This window comes from Neopelma chrysocephalum, unplaced genomic scaffold (assembly GCF_003984885.1).
Source record: "Neopelma chrysocephalum unplaced genomic scaffold, ASM398488v2 Primary Assembly neopelma1_60, whole genome shotgun sequence".
Taxonomy (NCBI): Eukaryota; Metazoa; Chordata; class Aves; order Passeriformes; family Pipridae; genus Neopelma; species Neopelma chrysocephalum.
In genome coordinates, this window is record NW_020897715.1 from 208,895 (window position 1) to 233,565 (window position 24,671).

A 24,671-nucleotide genomic window follows, 5' to 3' on the forward strand; every position below is an offset into this window, starting at 1 on the left:
TCACTACTGAGAAGTCCCATTGCATTTTTTTCAGCTTGCAATGATAAGATGGTATTGTCAGCACTAACCTTTAAGTAAGCAAAGCCTAGCCTGGGGTTGCAGTGTGGGGACCACCCACACATCAGGATATACCTCTATGTATAAATAAAGGGAGCCACCTGGGGACTTGGAGTCAGCTCTCTCCACATAGCCTTTCCTGCTTTTACCTTGCTGCTGCTCATTTTTCAGATCCAGGTGACACTTCACTTCTCTGCTGAAATCTCCAGGCCAGGTCCATGCAAAGCCCTGAGAGCATATCTGCAGTGCTCTGGTCCTGTGGCGGGGCAGAAATACCCACAGTAGATGTAAACATGTTGGTGTGGGCACCAGCAGCATTTCCAAGAACAGCAGAGCTTTCAAACACCACAGTACGTTTTAGATTTTTAATTTATTAAACAAGTTTCTCAGCACCTTTTAGCCCCCCCACACCCTCTGGGCAGTTTAATAACTTCTTTCTCATCCCACTTTTGGTCTTCCCGTTTTTTTCCCTCATACTTATTGGGGTTCATGCATTTTTTTAAGGTATCACTGGGGAACCACAATAGGCCCCTTCCTTTTCTGATTATCTCCATGATACAAGCCATAGATAGTGACTCTTGTTTCAAGTTAAGAAACAACATACTCCTGATGAAATAAGGCATACCAATGCCTAGTTAAGGAATTAATTAAATAAATAAGCTTTCTCCTCCTCTACTCTTGTTTTATTGACAATTTTTCTACATTTCCTATGATATTGAAGACTCCAGATTGACTCGACCCCCAAAATCACCTTGGTACCATCTGTAACTACTGCTTCTTGACTAGCACCAAATGAAGCTCAGTTTTTATTTTGCAGATCCATACATCCAAATTCTTTCCTCTTTCCCTTCCTTCTCTCATCTTCCCCTCCTCTTTTTCTTCACAAGCTCCTTCAAGTCCCACCGTAAAAACTTTCCCTCCAGTCCAACCTGCCTCTCCTCCCTCCTTCAACAACCTCTTTGAATGGGAAATCATCTTTCCCCATCGTCGAGGATAAAATCCACCCCATGTAGAGGAGTTGGTGTCAGGTCCACTTAAGTCTTCCAAAGAATTTCACCCCAGATGACTTTCCCCTCTCCTCCTCCTCCTCCGGACTCATTCCTTTCACGATGCTTTTCAACAATGACCTCAGCCAGATTCCTTCACTACTGCTAACTTGTACCAGCACTTAATGTACTTTATGTGCCTGCAGTGGTTTTTTTCTGAGTTTGCAATAGGCTGCAAATTCCTTGAAGCATGTCTCATTATATTTTTGTATAGCTCCACTCACTCTGTCTCTACTTAATAAATAATGGCTACTCTAAAAGAACACTCACTACACACCACTCCTGATTTAAATACCAGCCCTTGCATTGTCAGCTTTCTTAATTTTTCTTTTGTCTGCATGAGTCATTGTATCCATCTTCTGTGTGTGTTTAGTTTATGTACACATACAGGCTCATTGACATTTTTCTCCACAGAAAGAAATGTAAAAGCAACCCTCTGCACCAAATTCCTTATTATGCCCATAAACCTAAACATTTTGGTTTAGCTGTAGGCACAGTCAGCTTAAAAGATTTTCCACCTTTTTATTCTTCCTAGAAAAGTTCCCCTTCCCTCCCCAAAAAACCTAGCCACAGAGTGTAAAAGCACTGTTTGTGTTCTTCAAGAAAAGCTATTTTAGACACAAGACCCCATGTTTAACTTGCCCTGCTGTTGCTATAAGAAATATATGGCAGATGATAAACAAACAACATGCTAAAAATACACTGAAATCTTGAACACTGGAACTAAGCCTCAGTGAAAGAGCTTTATATTGAGGAAAACACAGTGAGGTGTAGCCTGGCTGAGAAAAACACTGGCTCCCACGAGCACAGTCACAATAAGGCACTTTCACTGCTGTAAGGTCTTATTTACTTGTCCAAGCCTATTAGGGGTTAGACCTGCAATACAATTGCAAGCCTGGGGTCAGCTTTCACAGGTTTCAGGTACAAATCACAGCCAGTGCTCTGTTTCTGCTTCAGTTATTCACTGGCTTCAGAAACCTTTCTTTTATTTGGTTCATTCTCATTGGCCTTTAAATTTGCTCATTTAATGCACTGCAAGTGAGTTATACTTCCAAAATGTTTCTCTTGCAAGTTCATTTTAACCTAGTTTTACTAAAAGGTCTCAGGTGAGATAACCAAAGCAGGGGCAGGGTTAGAGAGTGTTATTTAAATAACTGATGCAGACAGGAAGCAGTATCAGAGTTGTGGATTTTACCATCTACTCTGTGATCTGTCAAACACATCTGTCTTGCAAACACATTCCTGACAAACAGGCTACCAGATCATATCAGCTCCAGGATCTCCAGGGATGTTCCCATTGAAGGGAAACTTCATATTTAGGTGCTCTAAACTGAAAGGCCAAACCACATGCTATGCATTTTAACACCCCGAAACGTGATATACGGCAAATGATACTCTCTTGTCTATCTCAGATATATGTACAGCTGATACTCCGCAACCATAGAATTCCCCCTAAAACAAGAAGTCTTTTTTGTTCTATTTAGCTGAGAAATCCTGACATACAGTATGGCCACATGCCCTACCTGAAATTTCATGAAACCTCACAATACAAACATGGGGTTCCTCAATCATAATTTGCAGACCATTCCTCTTCTCCTGGTGAGGGTGGTGGTAGGAAATACAACCAGTCATGACAGGCTACAGACACCACCTGATAGCAATAGAGATCAAAGTTGTATATAAATACTGTGGAAAGAGAACCCTTGCTCATGGCAGGAAGACTGCAGTGATTGCTGCAGAAGTTGAGTAAACAGAGATGAGGTAGCAGCTGTAACTTTTGCTGTGGAAAAAGAAAACATAGCAAACAGGAACTCCTGCTTTCACAAGAGCCTTATCATTTTGGCTCTGTAATCTGACTTGGTTTGCTCAGGTGCTAAAGCAAGGCATCCTGGTACCACAATACCCTTCCTGAAGTCCTTTTTTTGCATCTCTCTTCCATCCTGGACTCTTTCAGCAAGACCAACCCAGTCATCATTCCCTTCAGATTCAGGATGGTACCATCTACCCAGCTGGCCATTGTGTGTCCCCCACCCCACTGAGCAGCAGTAGTCACTGCAGCCAGTGAGGCTCTGTTATATTGCCCCTCTTTGGTATCTCTTTTCATCCCTGTCAGGTCTCAGGCAACAGCAAGAATTTGAATACTAGCTAGAATACACAGAGTACCTCTCTAAGCACTCCTTCTTTGACCAACCTACTGCAACTGTCTCTGGCCTTGACACATTTCTGGACAGTTTTCTGTGTTTCATCACCTTCTGGTCTGGTCCTCACTCCAGGGACTGAATTTTGCCCAGTGAATGCTGTTCTCATTCATCTGATCCTTCCCCTCCTGGTTCCCACTCCAGAAAAACACGTGCATCAAGCAGAGAAGCAGAGCAAACTCGGAGCATCCAGTGTGAAACCGCAAAACCCAAGCAGCTCTACCCTGCCCCAGAGACGCTTCCAGTGTTGTCAAGATTTTGATCTCCTATGCTGAACCCTCTAAGCATGGGGCTCCATGCTCCAGGCAGTCACACTCCACGTGAAAACAGACAGCACTGTCTCAGCTCCTGTGTAACCACGTTTGCTTTAGGCCAACTGGGCACAGGGTGACACCGGCACAGCTGCACCACTAACGCAGGCTAACAGGAAGACAGAAGATGCCTGGACACTGGCTGTTGCTTCTGCAGCCCATGCTCTATGTAATGCCAAAAATCTCCATATCCCCTTGATCCAAACTGGGAGATAGAAAAACTGAACCAGGCAGAAATTTCTCCAGCGCTCAGAATCTCATGTGACGGACGTTACCACTCACCGCTCCAGGCATCCCGGGAGCGAGGCACAAGTTATCCTGGGTCAGAGGAGACTTCTGCTCCGTGCAGGAGGTTCCTGGGACTGTCAGGAGATGTTTTGCAGGCAGCAGTGCACTGTGTTTACAGACATAGTTTGAAATCAAACAAGGGATAGCAAGCCATGTCGTTCTAGCGTAAGTACAACGTAAATGTTTATGTAAAAAGATAGAGAAAGATGACAGGAAAATTGGAATAGCACCTTTCTCACTAAAGGGAACCGAGTTTTTAAGTGCTAAGCAGATGTTGGAAGACAATGAAAAAAATCAGTTGAAGCCACTAAATATGAGAAAATTTTGTATGTGGGGTTTTTTTTTAATGTAACTAGCTTTATCCTTAGACCTTCTATGCAAGTTTGAAAGAGTGAGATGTATTCAATACAATAGCTGCTGACAGTTTCCAGACAATTATTCCTTCCCCTTCTAAATTAATAACTGCAAATCTATGCCATGCAAAAATACGGGATGATTCTTTGGGCTGTGAACATTTTCAGCAGGGGATTTCAGTACCTTCTCTTCCTCTGTCAGCAGCTGCCACTGTTTTGGTGCTGTTGAGAGCAGCCGCCACCAGCTCCCAGCTCTCCACGTCTGATCTCATGCAAATGGCAAAATTTGGCCCCCTGGGAAGCAACCACTGCCTGCACCACCATTGTGCCTTCCCTCTGGGAAACAGGTGGTGGGACAGAATGGGAGCAGGCTACAGGCTGCCAGCTGGACCGTGCTGAGGACACTTTTAAAAAATTCGCCTCTCATTTTCCTTCCCTGTCCTTGAACTTGCAGTTTTTACTCTGTGTCACTTTTAAAAACTCTTAAAAAGCAATTTTTTTTTGTTGTTGTTGGGGACAAAAGGCTGTGTGACATACACTTTGCTTCTTTCTGCCACAGTAAGCAGCATTCTTAAATAAAGGAGATACCGGGGGTAGGTGCTGTTAGATGTCATCACCTCTCTTCTCAGTATGCAGGCACTATGCAATGCCTTGGGTGAATACTTTCAGAGGAGAGACCAAGATACAGCATTCAATACAGTCAATGCATAACACAGTACCTTGGGCAAATACTTATTTCAAAGCAGTTGTCTAAAAATACATACTTCTTTTGTCTCCTCTGCCCTTCATGGATGATAACTGGGCTCCTGTGCAGTTTAAAGACAAGATGAAAGGACACAAAATAATAGGTACAAGGAAGGGGAAAAATGGCATGAGAGTTAACAGTTGCTCACACAAGAGAGACAGACACATCACTATATGCAAGGATTACCTAGACTATTCCTTTCAGATTTTCAAGCATATCTATGTAACAACCAACCAGCTCTTGGTACTGCTGCATAATGAAATGTAAAGGTTTTTTTGATTTTGGACTAGGAAGTAAGTAAACTTGCATTGGTAATGTTCCATGATTTAAGTGGTGATACTAAACTACAGTTAGTTAGTATACTGAGCCAACCATATCCTGGGATGCATCAAAAACAGCGCGGCCAGCAGGTTGAGGCAAGTGATTCTTTCCCTTCATTCTGCTGTCCTGAGACCCCACCTGGAGTGCTGTGTCCAGCTCTGGGGCCCCAGCACAAAAAAGATGGTGGAATGAGTCCAAAGGAGGGCCACAAAGATGTTCAGAGGGCTGGAGCACCTCTCCTATTAAGACAGGCCAAGATAGCTGAAAGTTGTTCAGCCTGAAGAAGAGGAGACTCTGGGGAGACCTTAGAGTCCTTTCCCCTTAAGGGGGCCTAAAAGAAAACTGGTGAGGGACTTTTTACAAGGGCATGCAGTGATAGGGCAAGAGGGAATGGCTTTGAGCTGAAAGAGGGTAGATTTAGGTTTCATACTAGGAAGAAATTCTTTACTGTGAGGGTGGTGAGACCCTGGAACAGGTTACCCAAAAAGGATGCCCCATCCCTGGAAGTGTTCAAGGTCAGGTTGAACAACCTGGTCTAGCTGAAGGTGTCTCTGCCCATGGCAGGGGGTTGGAACTTGATGATCTTTAAGGTCCTTTCCAACCCAAACCATTCTGTGATTCTACTATCTATGACATGACTAGCTACATGAGATTTGTTTCCTGGATTTATCTAATTCCTGCCTCAAATGCTTACAAGGACTTTCTCACTGTGACCATGCTAAACAGAAGAAAATGAGGCAGGATTAGGAAGTAAAAGGCACTTGAGAATCACATACTGTAGCTTGATGTCTTAAGATTCCCCTTCCCTCTCTTCCTCCTCCTCTTCAATTAACTGGCACAAAAGGTAAGAAACACCCCCAAGTTGCTGGTTCGCCACAGCAAACACAGAGGACAGGCACACACATACCTACAAACATGAGGAACTGAAGGAACACAGGCTTCCTGCAAGACCTAAGGTGAATCACATGCTGAGCCATTTGTAAGGCATGTGAGAGCCACTTAAGCTTCTTTAAAAAAAATATAAACCCAAAGGTTTCTTTCAGAGTCAAATGTGAACAACACATTCGGGATAAAAAATTGCACAATTGTATCAGCTATTAGAGGAACTTCCATCTTCCACAGAAACCCTGGTAAGGCACTTCCCAAGTCACAACATATAAGAGACTGAACATCAGGGCATCCAACTCCAAATCATGATTGAATTTCATCTCTTATTCTCTCTCTGTACCTGTGATGAGATTTGGGCATGGGCTCTAGTCAGGCAGAACTTGGAGAACTATGACATTTTGCTGGAGTTACAAAGGTGGAGACAGGTAAATATTGAGAGGTAACAACAGATTGGATGTACCTATGTCTCCCTGGCTACTCATCACTCCTTTGCACAAGTCACCTTTGAGTTCTGTACTGAAATTTTCAAAAAAATTTGAGCATAAAAAAGGGTGTGACTTTAAAAGTCAACACCAGCTTCAGTAAAGACTGAGGCCAGAGATCCTCCACTAACATACAGATTGTAGGTTTGCCTCCCATTTATTGAGAAAGTATCACCACCTCACCAAACGAGACTGGATGAAGAGAATGCAGATCATTTATACTGCGAAGGAGGACACAGTTATTTCTCCGTCTCTCTCCAACACACAAAGATGCACTGAAGGCACACACAGTTTAACTGCAAAGGCAGGCATCAGGTTTATCTAACTGGCACAGTCACAAGCCAGTAATGTTTGTTTTGCATTCAGTTAAATTCTGAGTAATTTAATTGGAAAAGGAATCTGGAAATAGTGACAAATCTCTTTACTCATTAAGAGCAAGCAGTCCTTAGAAAGCCCAATCAAAGTGGGCTGCTGTGAGCTCGGATCAGCATATGCTCTTTCATTAGCGGCATTGATAGTTACCAGCAGAGAGGATTTTCATGCCCCAAGTTTGTGTCATACTCCCTTTGAGTCACTCTGACGATCAAAAGGAAACAAAAATATTATCAGCAATTATTACCTGTGTATCTCAGCCACTGCTCGAGGATAAGTCCCTACAGACATTCCCATGGGCATATTCCACATCTCTAGTGTGCCAGGCTGTGTCGTACACAAAAATATTGTCATTGTACTCTTTAGTTTCAAACACACATTTTTCTTGGCAAAGTTTATAGTCAATGAAGAATAATTTGCTTTACTTTTCTTATGTGCACGTGTTTGTATCACTGCAACAAGTTTCTCTACTCTGATAAAGGCCTCCACGATGCACATCCCTGCAAATGATCTATCAGAGTCCACATCTGTCCTTGATGCCCACAATGTTAAGAGTTAATTTCATTGAGGAGCATAAGACTGGGCTGCCAAGTCCCATGAACACAATTGCTATCCCCTCCCTCCCCATTTTGACATGTCTAAAGCAGAAATCAAAACTTCTTTATCCAGCAGCTGTTTTGCTAAAAAGCATCAACACCACATGCATCTTTCATTTAGTGAGGGAAAAGCTGGAGACCAGGAAGATTCCGCACGACCACAGGTCTGCCTGCAAAGAGTTCACGGGTGGTTTAAGGCATTTTTGAGTGAGTTCATTATGAATCACTATAACCGAGTGCTGCAAATATTCACTCGGAGTGAAACGTTTCTCAAGATATTCACACTCGTTCAACATCCTCGTCGCTCCACAGGTTGTTTTTAGCATAGCATACGCTCAGCTCCGCAGGCCTGTTTGTTCTGGTAGACACAATGCAAGTTTTACTTGGTGTTACAGCACAATTGGATAAATACAGTGAAGTTAAGAGTCTTTCCCGCCCTCCTCCTCCCCCCAAGTAATTAAAGGAAAATCAGTGATATTCAGGTGCTCCAAGGAATTGTCCTAGGGCATCACCACTTGAGAAACAGAGGCATACTGTTGGCTTTGCTTCATGGGCAGACTCAAAACCAGGGGAACCATGTCAGTGAGGAAAGCACGTAATTCAAGAAATCACTTCCAAGCTGCACTGCCACTGGGAGACGAGATTGGCTCCTTAGGTATATTGCTTTTTCAGGTGGCTGTACTTTGGCTTCATCCCTCAGATGAAGCCTACTTACAGAGAGAAGAGTCTATGCAGAAGCTGGATCAAGGGTCTGTTCCCTCTGCAGCAGACTTGAGTATCACTGGTGGTATTGCATCCGTACTACAAGCTGACATATCCAAAGACAGACAGCATCCCAATCCTATTCTATTTAGGATACCAATTAAAATGCTGAGTTATGTAGTTCACGAAGACCTAGCTGAGATCTATGGAGTCAGAATTACTGTTTTAAAATTAACTTTATGTTTTATAATTTATGCTTTCCAGAAAGCTTCCAAAGAACCTCATGCATGCAGTTCATTGCTAAGAGATCAGAAAACACAGGAGGATTCATGAAAATAGCTGTTACTGTTACCCAGAACAGTCACAACCCAAGTGCTTGCCTGCAACTGTATAACTCCAGAAGCAGTGTGCTTGTACATCTTGGAACAAAAATCTTCTGGAGAAACAGCAAAAAAACCCCTAATACTGCAATCCATCATTTGCACTAATGTCCTAAACTAACTTAAAACCCCCAAAATATGATGCAAGTGCACTATTAAACCTTTCTGTAGGTTTCATGGGCAAATTGTATTCACTTTTCTTAATGTTTGCTTACAAACATAACTGGAATAAACTAAATTGTCCTCTTTGTGATATGGACCAAAGTAGGTTGTAGTGGGAAAACAGATCTTTCCTGCCCCGCAGAGAGGACCTGAACAATGTTTCAACATTTAAAATGATTTTCACGTGCGAACTCCCATTCAGAGGTTTCCAGTTTATGGTCATTGATTTCAAGTTAATAAGCAGAAGGGTATTTGAATAAAAAATAGTACAGAGCTTTGTAAAGTAAAGCTGCTAATCTGATTTAGATTGTTTCACTTCCAGCTCCATGACTCTCCGTTTCCAGTCAGTAGCCTTGCTGAATGTTATTTGTGCCTAAGTTCTTGAGGTATTTTTGTTGTCAGATATTTGTATCAACAGCACTGATGCAAAGAGCCCACTAACACATGAAATAAAGCAGATTTAAAAACCATCAAGACAATGCATTTTTCTCATTTATTCAAATCTTCTGCAGGAAGTAAACACTGAAAGATTTAAAAAAACTTCACACTGCAGTATGTACAGTTTTGTGACATCACATGAGGAAATTAATTTCTAATAAAAAAATGAGACCAGTTAGATAAATTACTGAAGACACATCACAATAAAACTGGTTGTGGCAAAATCCCAAATTCTTATGTATGGCAATGAAAATCAATATTCCTTTGTTTTACAGGGATGGAATAGTCCTGGTACAATATTTCAATTATGCAAAATGGAGTCCTGAACTTACATGACTGATTATAGTTGTATGAGCACTTCATGTTTTAAAAGTAGTTTTGCATTTTTTTTCCCCAGACCCTTTTGATTTGAAGCACATTCTTTCACAAAGCTAAAATACCACAGCAGAAGTCATGTCCAGAAGTGGAATACTGTTGTGTTTTGAACTGACCTGACTTGTTAAGACATTTTTTTTTTTGCCAACGCACAGATGCACAGGGTCCCCCATGCACTTTTCATGCAGCAGGTAATCACAACTTTAAATAAAAGTATTTTTCTATACATTCTTCCAGACTTGCAACTGTATACATACATGCAAAAGTTTTTAAACCTATGTGATCATATTTACACTTATACATGGAATATACATAACAAAAAAGATTAAAAGGTTTTTTTTTTCCTTTGCATTAGAACAATACAAAATATGTATTTTTCATTAAGGAAACCACTATTTACATCACCTTTTAAAAACCAATTTCAACATATTATAGGTGTAACAAGTCAACATATTTACATTATATATAAATATATATAATATATACTTACCAGTTTACTCCTCTGTAAGATGTGGCAGAGAACAAACTGGTAATATCATGTCACTGACGTCAATGAGAGCTGTAATACTTTCACCAACATTTAACAGGGAAAATTTAAACCACTCGTTTCTTTCTTTTAAAAACATTTGTAAATCAAAAATTTAAAAACGTTACTAAGAGTAAATGGCTAAGAAAAGTGAAAGTTATGGCTGAATTCCCTTTTGATCTCATAACATTTAGAAACTTCTCCAACTGAGACTCCTGGTTATGTGGTATCAGCAGAGAAGCCCTGCAGCAAAACACCTTTGATTCTGTGGTCATGTGTTACCCCCCATCCTTTCCTCAAACTTTGGCAGAGGAGATACTAAAAATCTGGTTATCTGAGTCCTGTACACTTCCCTCTGGAAAAGAAAAGGTATATCTGCATGCTGACTACAAGTCAATCCCCAAATCTATCTGGCTTGAGTGCTACGTGCCAAGTGCACGCACCCGTAGATCAGGCACTTAGCAACCCAAGTGCTGCAACCCTTCCCAGTTAAGTGAGGGTAAAGTTAATTCAGGTTTAAGACCCAAGGAGCTGCAATTACAACCCTAAGTGTGGTATAGAGACAAATCCCTAACTCACTTCTTCACTGCTCTGTGAGGTGGAGGTAACTTTCCCCCCCCCAAGTCTCACCCAGCCACAACTGGGATACATTCTCCCCTCCCTCCCTGCCCCTTCGGTGATGAGATCACACATCAGCACCCATCAATCCTGCACTGCTTTGCCTACACAGCTGCTGCTGCCAGTGTCTGACAGGACCCCATTTTCCTTCAAATCTATGGTCTAATGGCCCGTGGGAGATAGGAGGTGCTGAGAGTACCAAGTGCTATTCAAGAGATGACCCTGGTCTGCGATTCATATGTGGTGGAAATCGTGGATATTTGAGCTGCTTGGGAAAACACGGCCAGCCCTCCAGTCCATCTGCTGGTGCAGCAAACCCAGCTCCTGCACCCCTCTTTTCTGGTGGAAAAGTCCCCAAGGAAACTAGTGACTCCTTTTTATTCACCCACGCTACGAGACAAAAAATCATTAAAGAGCCTTTGGTCCTAAGGTTTTAAAGGCTGTAAATGTGGATGGGGTAGATTTAAAGAAGACCTCTCTTCCCTAGGGAGGGGGTAACACCAGTGGAGAATTTCATACAGGAGACTGTTGCCCTCCTAGCAGCTGACTGAGAGCACTCCCTTGGCATGTCCTGCCCTCTCTCAAGGTCCTCTTCCTTGTGTTACCTGCTGCTTGAGATTGAAATGTCTGCAAGAGGCAAGATTCTTCCATGAACGGCATGTCCTAAACTTAAATTCTTGTATATTATAGTTTACTGACGTCTGTGAGAATGGCAATACCCTTTTGTTAACATCACCTAAAAAGAACGTAAAGCCTTAACTGGTCAAACTGTTAACATTTTAACTTAAACATTTTATAAAACCTTCCAAACTAAATGTTCAAAAGTATATATTATAACAATAGACTACCCTAGAATAAATACATAGGCCAGCACACTGCTAGACTGCAATATTACTTTTTTTAGGGTCAGACTCTCATCTCTATTTTTCATCTCAACTTGACTTTGATGAAGTTTTTTTAACCAGATTATTCCATGTCCACTCAAGCTGCACTTTTTTGTGGAGCCCTTCAAGTAAATTATAACCCTGTATTTACTCCGGGGAACATCTATTATTCTATATTGTATATATTTCCTACCTATATACACATTGTTTCAAGAAAAATAATCAATTAAGACTTTAAAAGACATTTAATGGATGGAACAAATACCATCTTTTTAATATTTCTGCTGGGTTGACTCATATAAAAAGAATTCAGTTCCACTGTCAATCCAAAATATACTTTATCTCATTAATGATTAGTCTATGAGACATCTAAATTGTCACTGGGCCACTTATAAATGCAATATTAGAAACAAACAAAATTTTATTTTTATATTATACTTCAAACAATGACATTTAAAATGATATTAGATTTGTGTGAAGGTTTTAAAATATAAATCTGCTTTGTACAGCCCATTAATATATTATGTTTCACCGAAATAACATAAAAATATATCTTTAAATTGCTCTGTTATTTCTCATAAAAACCAGGGGGAATGTTTTATATCGGATACTGCCAAATATTTGTGTTCCCTAAATGAAGGCATCCCCCGGAAGGGAGGCAAAACAGAATAGTGGTGCATTTTCCAGCTGGCAGACAGGAGAAGTCCCTTTCAGTAGGAACTGCACTGGGAAAAGGAGGAACTGATCCTGGGCTGGGGACAGGGATGAGAGGGGGAATAACAGCTCGCTCTGCCTCAGTAAGTCAGTAGTCTGGGAAAAGGGTCTCTGAAACCAAACCAGACAGGAAAAGAGCAAAACACCCCATCACTCATCTCTGCCATGCAGACGTGAGATGGACAGAAAGAGCAGTTTTGTCATGTCATTGGTTCTCAATGGTGAAGACAGTCAAAATTAAAACTGTGTGGCTTTATCTGTGCAAGCCAACTACTCAGATGTTTGCTGATAGCAGAGGGGATCATCAGTGAAATTAAGAAGCCACAGAGAACAAGTTTTTTTCCCAGGGGAGAAAAAGTTCAGCAAAACTTCTGCTTGCCAATAATTCACGTAATTTAGAGGAACTGAACTGGATTTTGTCCTCCTCCTCCCCCATGAGAAATAAGGGCTGCAAATGGAGTTAACACTGACAGCGTTAACAGGAAAGCGGCGCCTCACAGCTCTTCCCCAGCCAGCAATTCTTTTAAGGTGTCTCAGCTTTGACTGCAATTTTCAGTTCTTCCCATCTCAGGCTGATATTGCCAGATGTTACAAATCACAGCACAGGTGGGGATTAAGGAAAAGGGCAGAGGAGGATTTCTCAGACGTGTCCCACTATCCATTACAGAACATGACAAAACCACAGTTTTATCCTCGGTGCAACCTGGAAAATTATTCTAAAACCAGGTTTTCTGCAGTGAAAGGGTAATGCATTAAACCATGCATCAGCTGTTCAGAGAGTAATAAATATTGGCAGATTATGGATTCTTTTCCCTGGTTGTAGGAAGAGGCCAACACATTTTTCATTAAAATCCTATTCCATCTTTGAGTGGAAGCCTGATGTGCTGCTTTAGCACAGTTGGTGTTCTTCTGCAGGGAAGCAGGATGGTGCTGAACAGACAATTCCGCTCATCCGCTTCACAGGCTTTCCACCATCTTCCTCACCAAATACATGTACTGAGCCTTCTCAATTCCACTACTCCAAGAGGCATTTTGGCTTTCCCCTTTTCAGCAGGGAAGTGACAGGAATGTGCCGACAAAAGGACTCATGCAGTACTCGCATGGCCTGTGAAAATCTGCCTTTTTTATAAAAACCTAGAAAAAACCCTTAATCATAACTAGTAACTCATAACTATGGCTAAGAATTCTGAGGAAGGCATTTGTCAAGAGCGGGGCAAGGAAGAAAAATAGATTTTACACCACTATTCTGGCAGGACCACAAACAAGATTTAAAAATAACAATACAAATTTTGGAAGCACTAAAAAATACATTTCAGTGCACTTCAATTATTAACACTGACGCAGGTTTTCCAATATGACGAGCTAATACCTTGGACGGACTGCTCTGTTTCTTAAAAGTTATTCTTAAAATGTCACAAAACATATTAAACATTCAAAAAAAAAAAGTACGCTGTCTCTATGCTCAGGCTTTCAAAAAAATAAGGATTATTTTACAGGGAGGGAGGAAACGCAGCATTACCACCACCTAGGCTGTATGCTTACACTTTGTTATACCAAAACCTTGCAGATCCAAATAAGACTCTGATCAAAGAGTACTCATAACTTAATCTGATACATACAGAAACATCTTGTACAAATTACAACCTTTCTAGTTTCCTTGTGACAATCTACTGTAAAGCAAAGTTTATCTACATGTATTTTAAATAACATCACCAGAAAAATAAAAAGTTTATCAAATGAAAACATGTTTCAATTAGACCATGCTTTTTTAAAATCATGCTCAATTTATACAGTAGTCAAGTTGATAATCATTTTTCTTTTTTCTTTTTTTTTTTTTAAACAAAGATTCAAAACCGCTGATTGTAAACTCACTGAGGAGGCTGCAGTTTATTCTGGCTCTTTTTTGATTGTTCGCACTTTTTCCAGAAGTCCATGCACTTCTCCATTCACACCACCATGTTGATGAGAGGTGTTACTCCCCATATGGCTGTTGTAAGGGCTTCTTAAGTTACTAAAAGGAGTTTTAAGCTCTGTGTCAGATGGCAACTCCTCTTTGATTGTAACATGAGTTGAACTCTCAGTAAATGAAGGTTCATTCCAAATCTCTTTGTCATGTGCTTCTTGGCTACTAAGAGAGTTGCCACCTTTCTGTAACATGTAGTACAATATCGGATTGGTTTTGGTCAGTCTCGGAGAGTCTTTCTCATAATCATTCTTGTCCATGCCTGTGATCACCCATCTGATGGGCCCTTTTTCACTGGGCATGGAACACATGCTAAACTGGTCAGACTCGAGTCTAGATACCGTATTCCCCAAATGTTCAGGGAAGGGGGAACTGGCAGGGCTCTTTACTGCTACAGGATACTGAAATGTTCTATGATCTATGCAATTATTCTGCTGCACAGGGCTTCCCATCAACGATCTTACTGAAGAAATGGTGAATTCAGGTTTATTAATTGTTGCACTGGTTTTGTTTCCTTTTTTCTTGCCCTCTGTTAGTATGTTATTCCTATGTTGTGACAGATCTCTCTCACAGTTTTCTGAGAGAAGCAGCTGTTTCAACACATTAAAGCCTTTACTATCTCTAGACCAACTCCTATTTTCAGTTTCACTATTTGAACCATGACTTACACCATATTTAAATTCAGCATCACTTCTGCTGAATTTCAGTTCTTGCTGGTTAAGCAAAGGCCCATACAGCGCCTCGGTAGGAGAAGCGTGATTGTTTGCAGCATCAGACACATTACTTTTCATCTTTTTTAATGGACTTTCCAAAGGCTCAGCGTGAAGCTTCCTCTTCTTCGGTACTGTGCAAAGACTCTTGGATTCAAGGTGTGTCAGCTCATTGTTTCGGTGACTCCTGTCCAGCTCATCTGCAGGGTAACTATCTTGATTCTGTCTCAGCAACCTACTTAGAAGGCCATTTTTGGAAAAAGAGAAATCTTGAGGTGAAAGAGGCTCAGATTTCAACTCCTCGGATGCCGGAGAAGCAGCTGTGTTTCTCTGCAGTGAATGAACAAAACCTTGAAATTTGTTACCCTTGCACTCTCTTACTTGTTGTGCATTTGAATTATAAGGAACATTAGGTTCTTCAGATGGTTCAGTTTTTATTTTCACCGTCAATATTTGCTCATTCAAAGCCTTATCTGTCTGTTCTTGAGAACTTTCATCTCTTGAAAGAATCCTCTCTTTCTTTTCACTTTTACCTTTATTGGGAGTTCCCAGAAGCAGCTGAAGGACAGTGCGCCTTTCAAGGAGATTTTCTATTTCCGAACCCGGCAGTCCTTGTTCCGCGGGCGCAGGCTGACAACTGAATATTTTGTTATTTTCTTCATGTGTACTCAATTTATTCGTAAGCAGAGGGCTGTTCAATCTATCAATCAAGCCCACAGGTTTATCCATGTTCCCTGCCAGCAGCTGTTTGCTGGCTCTTTGTTCTTCACTCGACATGGAAGTCTGCATGCCGCACTGAGCCAGGTTCTGCAACAGCTTGCTGGCACTGAATGCCGAAGAGTTCTGGGGACTGTCATTCCTGCTCAGCTTGGGTCCTTGAATTTCTTTGCTTTTAGACAGGTCTATCAAATGTTTGGATGCTGGATTCATCAGTCTGTCCGGCTGGATGCTGCAGGCATATGGTGGTGAGCTGCGCTTGATGGTTAGAGATTGGTGCGAGAGATTTATAGGAGAGTCTGCTTTTGTAGAAGCCAGCAAAGGTGGAGTGCTTAATGGAGTCATTCGATTTGCACTGGGACTGTCAGTAACAGGAGTCCTTTTCCCAGTCTGAACAGTGAATTTTGCCACATCAGCTGCACTGTGTGGTCCCTGAGGGTCATTACTCTTGTCTACCTGTTCTTCAGTCTTATGCCCAAGTAACAGCTGAAGCAGTGTTACTTTCTGATGGGGATTCAGCTTAGAAGCTTTCGGAGTGTCTTTCTCTTCCTTGTTCTCTGGACAGGAAACTTTTGGATCCCAGTTATGAAGCAAGGACTGAGTCAGGTTATCCAGTGATGCAGGTGGAGCTGCATCTGGTTTATCTGTCCTCTGTTTAAAGGATAGGTCTATAGGAAGACAGTTAGAATGGGAGCTTTCATCATCGCTGCTGTCTTCCGTAAAACTAGGGTTGTTGTCTGAGTACTCATCAACAGTTGTTGGTGTGCTACTGTCTTCAAAAATGCTGGCTCTCTCACTCTGCTCACGGCCTTTCACATGCTTGGTGGTATTCTGGCTCTTCAGCAGATGCAAGAGCAAACTATTGCTGGGAGAGGTTTTCACGTTACTCCTTTCCAAAGTACTTTTATATCCCCCGGTTTTGGGAGGCGAATGCATGACTCCCACCGAACTCTGAAACGGTGCCATATTGCTTTTGCTAGAAACTGGTTTGGGTGATGATCCTGCCTGACCATTGAGATGGCTTGTCATTCCTTTTGCCAGACCGAACTGGCCCATATCCTTCTGAGCACTCTCTTGCAATCTGGCCATGGCCGCAAGTCTCTCGCTTGCGATTTGGTTGGCATTTTGTGCTTTTAAAGCGTGTTCCCTGGAGTACTGCTGCAAGTGAGCTTCACTGGAAAGGAGCAGAGCGAGCTGGCTGCACGCTACACTGGGCTTCGGTGAAGCAGCAGGACTGGATCGTTTCTCCACCATGCTTGCAACAGCTTGTAACCTCGCAGCACATGACAGGGGCTCATTTATCACTTTGGGTCCGCTCTGCACTGCATGAGGGGATTCTATAAACCTCTCTTTGGGCAGGTTCTTTGTTATATCGGGCAGGCTGTTGTCCAGCTTCTGATCTTTTGCTTTGCTCTTCTTCAGCAGAGTCTTCAGGTGACTGGATGCAACACCATAGCACCTTAAATCTTTCTCCACTTGTAAGGAATCGTGGCTAAGGGAATACCCTTGCTCCTTAAGGCTCTGCCTAATCTGCTGTGACAGAGCAACACTCTGCAGCCTAGAGCTGAATGACTGAAGCAAAGAGGCAAGTAATGTGCTATCCTGTTTGCCTTTAGGCACATTTTCAACCATGCCAGCCAACAAAGCTTCCTTTTTCCCATCTAAATCCACAACGGAATCAGACAACCGCCTTCTCTTTGCTGCATTCCAGTCTTCTGAAGACTGCAACAGTCTTGCTTTTTTGAGGTGCAGCATGCCAGATCCCCGATATGTACTTGTATTAAGAACTGGACCATTACTCTGACAGCTGGGAAATATATTTCCTGAAATCTTAAAGTTTTGATCCTCTCCACTATGCCCAGTAGACTTTTTGTCAACTGCAGTACCTGAGCCTCCTGCTGCTTGATGCATTAGTAATCCCTCTAGGTAAGTTAGAACAACAGAATCCTGGTGCATCTCAGAGCCAAGCTCTTCTCCATGAGTCATGTTCAATAAAAGTTTCCAAAAAGGCTCTGGTTCTATTCACTTCAAAGACTGGCTTTGCTGTATCCAGATGCAGAATTAAGAAAAAAACAGGTAGATGTCTATAGTGTTTTCTCACAGACTTTCAGAAACAATAGAAAATGTCTTATTCTAAGCAGGCTTCTCCCAGTGTATACTGTTTGATGAGCCAGGTTTCCAATCATATCAATCTGCTGATATCTAGAATATTTACGGGCGATGTCTAGGAGGAGCACTCAAAACATGGTTCCGCAGAAATAAAGTTCCATTAAGTATGTGCTGTCTTCTTTCTCCAGGAAACCAACTTGCTTTTCTTCTTTTTCCATCTCCACCAAGCACATAAAATTCCTAAGTAAAAAACACAAAACAAAGAAAATATTTAGGATAAATTTAAAGTGCTTGAGACTTCTTTTCTTTTCCTTTGAAGGAAAAAAACTAACCCTCCACACATTGTTTTAGGTAGAGATTCAGGATACATAAACCAATGACCATGTTCCCGAAGAAACTAAAACTCAAGCAATGGGCAAAATGTATGGTAACTAATTTAAAGACCTTTGTGAAAACAATTCTGAGATAAAGTTTTATACAAAAATTAAACTTACTATTCATAAGCATAGCTCCTACAAGAGTTCGTCGAATTTCCCTATTCTACAGCTTAAAATAAGGAATAGCAAACATGAAAGAAAAACACTGAACTGCTCTAAATACAGTTTTAAAAAATATTACATTGGACTTTATTTCACAGTCGCATCAACCTTTCTTCTTATGCAAATGCAAATACACAGGACGAGTAGCCCATCACCCTAAAAGAGAACTAATAGGAAAAGGCATGCCTAAAGTCAACATTTAGGTTCATGTCAAATCTGTTTTCAAATAACAGAATAGGCAGCATCATGAGTACATTTTTGTTTGGCAGGTAGATGACATTGCTGAAAGTAGAAACCAAGTTGACACTGCTCCCCAGGACTATGCAGTATTGCAAAACCCAGTGTTAGCACAATAGGGATGAAATCTGTTGTTCTTACAACACCCAACTACTCCCACAAGTCATTGGAACAATCATGTGACAGGAGTGGTGAAAAGGTTGCTTATGTTCCTGATGTAATATAAATCCTGATATCAAAATCCTCCCTTTGCCTGAGGATTTTTATCTTTACATTCTTTCTATACATGAGCAGTGAAACACACAATGGTAAAACTAAAAACAGGTCTTCCTTGAAGTGTTGCTATTTTCAAAGAGTGTAGAACACCTCTAACTTGACACTTTCTTGGATGATGCACTGTGCTATAAAAAGCTGTTTCAAAAAGCACAACAATGGTGCTTGTGCAAGATGCATCTCTTCAGTTTTAGTTATAAGGCTGGTCAATGAAAGCAGGAACAATTCAGTCACCACAGGTCAATACTGAGATCGTTACACCACACAGGCCTCCTCCTTCCCTCATTCAGTTCTAAACTGGCATAAATATTCAACATGAGCAAAGGTAAGTGTCTTTCTGCATATTTTACTCTGCAATTTGCTTTCGTAGACTAAAAGCTCATTGAAAACCTGTATTTGCAAGTTTAAAAAGGATGTACACAGATTAAATCCTCGCCTCCTTAAACGGAATGAATATTTTATGACTGATTTCCCAGAGGCTATTTTTTAATTCAAAACCTACAGGCAACTAGAAGTCAGAAAAATATCAGTGAAAAAAGTAAAGAATGAGAAGAAAAATTAAATAGTCATGAAGTTAACAGCCCATATATCCCCCTGTGCAAATACTCCGCGTTATTAGTCTTTAAGTCATTTAAAGAAACACTAAGTACTGAGCTATCTCAAAAAATCCCCAAAACAAAACAAAATAACCCAGCAATGCATTGTAATGTAAATGCATATAGCCATGCATTTAAATATCAAATGAAAAGCTGATAGCTATTACTGAGGTCTCAGTACTTCTCTCAGAAATACATATCTACATTACCCATCCTTCACATAATTACCTGGAGAAGCCACAGCGTTCCTTCAAAAATATACCAACTTAAATGTGGATTCAACTAATTGAAAGTTACTGATCATCTTACTGTTCCTTCAAAAACCTGTGCACCTCTGGGTGGGCTTTAGCAAAGTTTCAATGCAAAAGAGACTAAGATCACAAATAACAAATCCTTAAATATGAAGGTTTCCAATGAATACATCAACTATCCAGTAACAGTCACATCGACACAGTCAGAATTATTTCCTCCAATATTTGGGAATGCACTGTATCTGGAAAATATGTTTTTCTAGCTTCCAAAAATAAACTTGTTTATCTGCAGTCACATTTTCATGTTTCTAAAGGTAATTAAGCTGACTGCATGCGGTTATTAAAAAGGAATGAGTAGCACTTGATACGCTCTGCTTTGCATTTAAGACAATAAAACTGAAATTTTGTAAAAATTTCTTACTATCTGATAAAAGCAAACCTTGCAGGTCACCTTTAAGATAAAGTTCCGAACAAATACACCATTAAGCCAATGTTCAGTCCAACTTCACTTATTACAGCCTTGGGTAATTCAAAAAAGACAGTGCATTTATGCAAATTCCTCAGGTGCTCCAGAAGCCTGTTCCAGGAGATGACACTTGTAGCCAGTACTGTTTACATACAATACCTGCTCTAAGAAGTGTTTTGCCACTTCTTTTTTTAAATTTTATTTTGAATTACTCAGTGCTATGGAAATACTAATAACTTTACAGAAACTGGGTTGATGGAAAGAAGCCTCCTTTAAAGAGAATGAAACTTAACATCAGCAATCCTTCTTAAAAGCCTCATCAGATCTCGTGCTGCAACAGGATTATAAAATCTTACATGATTTAATGTTCAATACACAAATGTGAAGAAGTCATCTGTCAAGAACTAAAATTACATTTTTAAAAAACTGTCTCTAATCCTACACCTTATTTGTGACGGAAAACCAGGTAGTAAATTCCAGAGTTTGAAGGCAGCCTCATAACCAGGCACTTCCAGCAAGTTTTGAACCAAATATGGTTTTCTTCTATCTGAGGTGTGCTGATGTGGAAATCAAACCAGCTCCGCAAATGAATGTTCAGCTGAACACTAAGGCAACCATTCAGCAACCTTTTAAAAACATAGAGACTGTACTAAAGAACTTCTCTGGACTCACTGAAATGTTAAAAATTTTCATTAATTTTATTCAAGAGTAAATTTTATTCAAGAAACTACCAGAACAGAGGAAAGAGAAAAGGCAAAAGGAAGACAAAGGAGAAGTCATACAACAACAGATCTCTTTCTTAGTAAGGGCTGAATCAACTGCTAAGATCTATGAATCTCTACATGTAAAAATCATATTTAGCTACTGTGACAAAATAAATTTATAGGCTGATGTGCTTTCTTGACCACGTAACTACTGTAAATGCACTCTTTGTTGCAACTTCTACTATCTTTTTCCAGACTTCTGTACCTAAGAAATAAGTAACCCACTTGTTTTGGAGAGACTACTTTCAGAACCTCCAAGAGCACCCACCAGTTACAGCTCATTAAGCCAAGTTTACCCAGACAAAACTAAACCACCAGCAGAATCCACAGCACAAATGCTGTAACCTGGTGAGACACTCCCCAAGTGGAGCGTACCATGAGAAATCAGTCCCTCAGCCTTTTAAAGTGTGCCTAGGGAGAAACTGTGGGCAGAATAGGGAAGCTAAGAGAATACTAAAATATACACAGAACCGCGTACGTCCAGAATATTAATTCTACTTTTGCAGTTCTTGGAGTTTTTCTTTGCTTTCAAACTACAAATATACTTGTCCACCACAAAGATTTTAAAACAACAACAACAAACTTTAGGATCCTTTGTTTAAAAAAAGTATTACTGTCACAAAATATAATGAAATTTGAGAATACATCATCTAATATGTTAAAGAACAACATCTGAGCCAATGGCTTTTTGCTCCTGAATATACAATTTTGATTTTTAAAGAATTCTCTGAATTAATGAAAACCTCAACTGTGAAACCTAACTGGAGACTCTAAACCAACAGCAGACTTCTAGTTCACCCAACAGATATTCAGTTCCCATCATGTAAGGAACTGACAACTAGCAAAATTACATCCACAAGACATTTTTCAAATATCCCAGACTAGTATTTCTACTTAAATCCCTTTGCTAAATGGAACAGAATGCCAAAGTAAATTAACAACTAGACTAGTATTACAGTATACTAGACTAGGATTATCTGAGGAGGGTTACACAATTTATTAGACATAACCCATAAAACTGGATATTAATGTCTTTCCTATGATCTTGAATTAAGACTATAGAAGAAAAAAAATCTTTTATCAACCATTAAGGTATTCATTTTGGAAACTGGCAATGGTTAGCAGATTGGCCAAATAAACATTTGAAAAGAGATTACCAAACTCATGAACATTGTTAGAATGATTAACTGAGGTTGAGATTTGCATAGATTCACAGAGAAAACATTTTTATTAACTGCATTTCAGAGTTCTTTCATGACTATTAAATTTCTGTAGCAGTTTTATGTTTCATTTTAAGTCGAGATGTATCAAAACATGAATTTGCAGAGCCAAAATCAAACTGGTCTGTGAAATAAAAAATGTTCAGTTATTTAATAAATCTGGTGTTCTAATGCTCAGCTACTACCAGAAGAGCCAGAAAGTCTCTCACTAGCTCATTGATTTCCCGTTCTCATATCCCCAAACGTAAAGGCTCCAGCCCACCACATCAACCAATGGCTCAGACAGTCGTTTTAATTATTACAGATTTGAGGAATGCAGTACAGTGATTACAGTGGCAGCTTGGGATCCAGGGGTCCAATTACTCACTGTGCTGCAGACAGGCTGTCTGACTTCTGGTTTTACTCCTCTGTACCCTGGTTTCCCAGATGGAGTAATAATAAATGCAAACTTCAGAAAGATAATTGAGGATAAATATATTAAAGGTTGTGTGTTGCTCAGCAGATCCAGTAATAGCCCTGAGTAAGTACCTAAAGCACAAGATTTTAAGTGATTCCCCTTCTTTATGGTTGCCTGTAGTGAAATGTTGCAGAACACAATGAAATGAAGATCTCCAAAAAAATTCCCAGATGCACTGGAAATTGCAGCAGAATCTTGCAGTGAACTAAGCATGGGCGGGGAAAATGAGACTTACTGTCCCTAAATTATTTTGTTATGAAGCTCAATTTGTAAGTCTTTGATTTCAGCAAGCAGGAAGGATGCTTTCAGAGCAGTGGTAAAAGCACTTCACAGTTGACACTTTTTGTTAAGGTTATGAGCAGTGAAACAGGTCTGATTCAACAATCCCTAGCACCAAATCCACAGAGCTGCACAAACGTGCAGGTACTTCAATGGTACTTAAGCACATGCTTTAAGGGAACCAAGTTTTTAAGTGCTTTGCTTTCAAAAATCCACACTTCATGTCAGAAATCTGTGGAAATGAATGGAGCAGCTGAGACCTCTTCACAGTTTTGATTCAGGCTGTCAAGACATTTTGAAGGTTCCCTTTGCAAATGTAATTTAGAAGAAGACCGAAAAATAAAAAGCAAAAGTGATCAGATGGGGGAGCAAAACTCAGCAATAAGTGGGTGAATTATTCCATGGTTGCACTCAAAAGAACTTGGGAATCTAGAAACCATTTTTTACAGTTAATTTATTTAAATAAATCAGGCTCCTCTTCTGCAATGGTAGGATATCACTTTGAGAAAGCAAAAATAAGCTTCTTCCCAAGCTTGGCATGTTATTCACTCCTTCGTTAAGGCCTACTGACTGACTCCAAAAGACATTTTAAATATGGGAAGGATACCCTATCCCTTTTAAACAGCTCGGTCAGGAGAGGGCACACAGGGAATCATGTTGCAGCATGAGCTGCTCCTGCCAGGAATTCTGGAGGGGGTCCCAAGGCCCCGACCCCACCACAGAGCTGGCATCCCTCATCCCAAGTTAGGGCTGTTCCCTCCTGGTTGGCACGATCCCACAGAACACGGCAGCACGGCTCCCTCTGTGAAACACCCCCTGGAATAATGGCAGGATTGGCAATAGCCACGGCTTCACAGCCAAATTCTGCACGAGCATATGAGATGGAAAAGCCTTTTCCCTGGAGTTTTGGTAATCCATGTGATGCCAAACCCAGTCCTGACCTGACTTCCTTAAGAGAATTTTCAGAAAGAGAAAGGGGTGTTGTTTTCTTCAGTATGGGGATAGGGTGGGAGGGGGTACGTGGAAGGGAACAGACCCAAACCAGCACAGTCAAAACCTTCTCGTTATTTTAGCAGCTTAAACAGTAGGATTTTGGAAAATACTGTAGAAACCCAAATCCGTAACAGTTGATGCAACAGCTCAAAGAGATGCAAAATCTACCATTTTGCAAAAGCACACCAACCCCGACTAACCGAAAAGTCCCAGGTAACATAAAATTGACAGGAACGCAGAACCAACAGCACAGCAGGCACAAGACACAGTTTTTCCTGTGAGAATAAGATCTGACAGACCACTGGACGGAAATGTTAGTGAACCAACAACTGAGTGCGGAAGAAAAAACCCAATTGTTCTCCTGGCAGAGAGTATTTAGATTTACTTTAGCTTTTAAGGGACTGCTAAAACGTAAATGCTGCTTACTGCTGTTAACAGTGGCCCCAGAGGCACATAAGGAAGGGGAGGCAGTTCCTACACATTCCATCTGGGGTGTGGAAAAGGGGATTTCAGACACCTCATCTTAGTGTCCCTCCACTCCTCAGATTTCACATGGGATTCTCCAGTCCGGGAATCTGTGACTCACCCGGACCATGCAATACCACCTCATGATGACGAGTAGCTTTGGGATGGTATGCAAT

The 24,671-nt window shown here is 40.8% G+C and overlaps 1 protein-coding gene across 4 annotated transcripts in view; it reads right to left on the bottom strand.

Annotated features, from left to right (window-relative positions):
- Positions 1–9,380: 9,380 nt before the first annotated feature.
- Positions 9,381–24,671, bottom strand: part of NRIP1 (nuclear receptor interacting protein 1) — a 79,244-nt gene continuing 63,953 nt past the window's right edge. For 3 of the 4 annotated variants that reach the window (XM_027680872.1, XM_027680871.1, XM_027680874.1), the window contains one exon: positions 9,381–18,195. In XM_027680872.1, the coding sequence (XP_027536673.1) occupies positions 14,344–17,832 (3,489 nt within the window). In that variant the 5' untranslated portion in view covers positions 17,833–18,195 and the 3' untranslated portion in view covers positions 9,381–14,343. Of the gene's footprint in view, positions 18,196–21,306; positions 21,322–24,671 lie in introns of those variants that run through there. The other variant, XM_027680875.1, reaches the window with a different exon arrangement.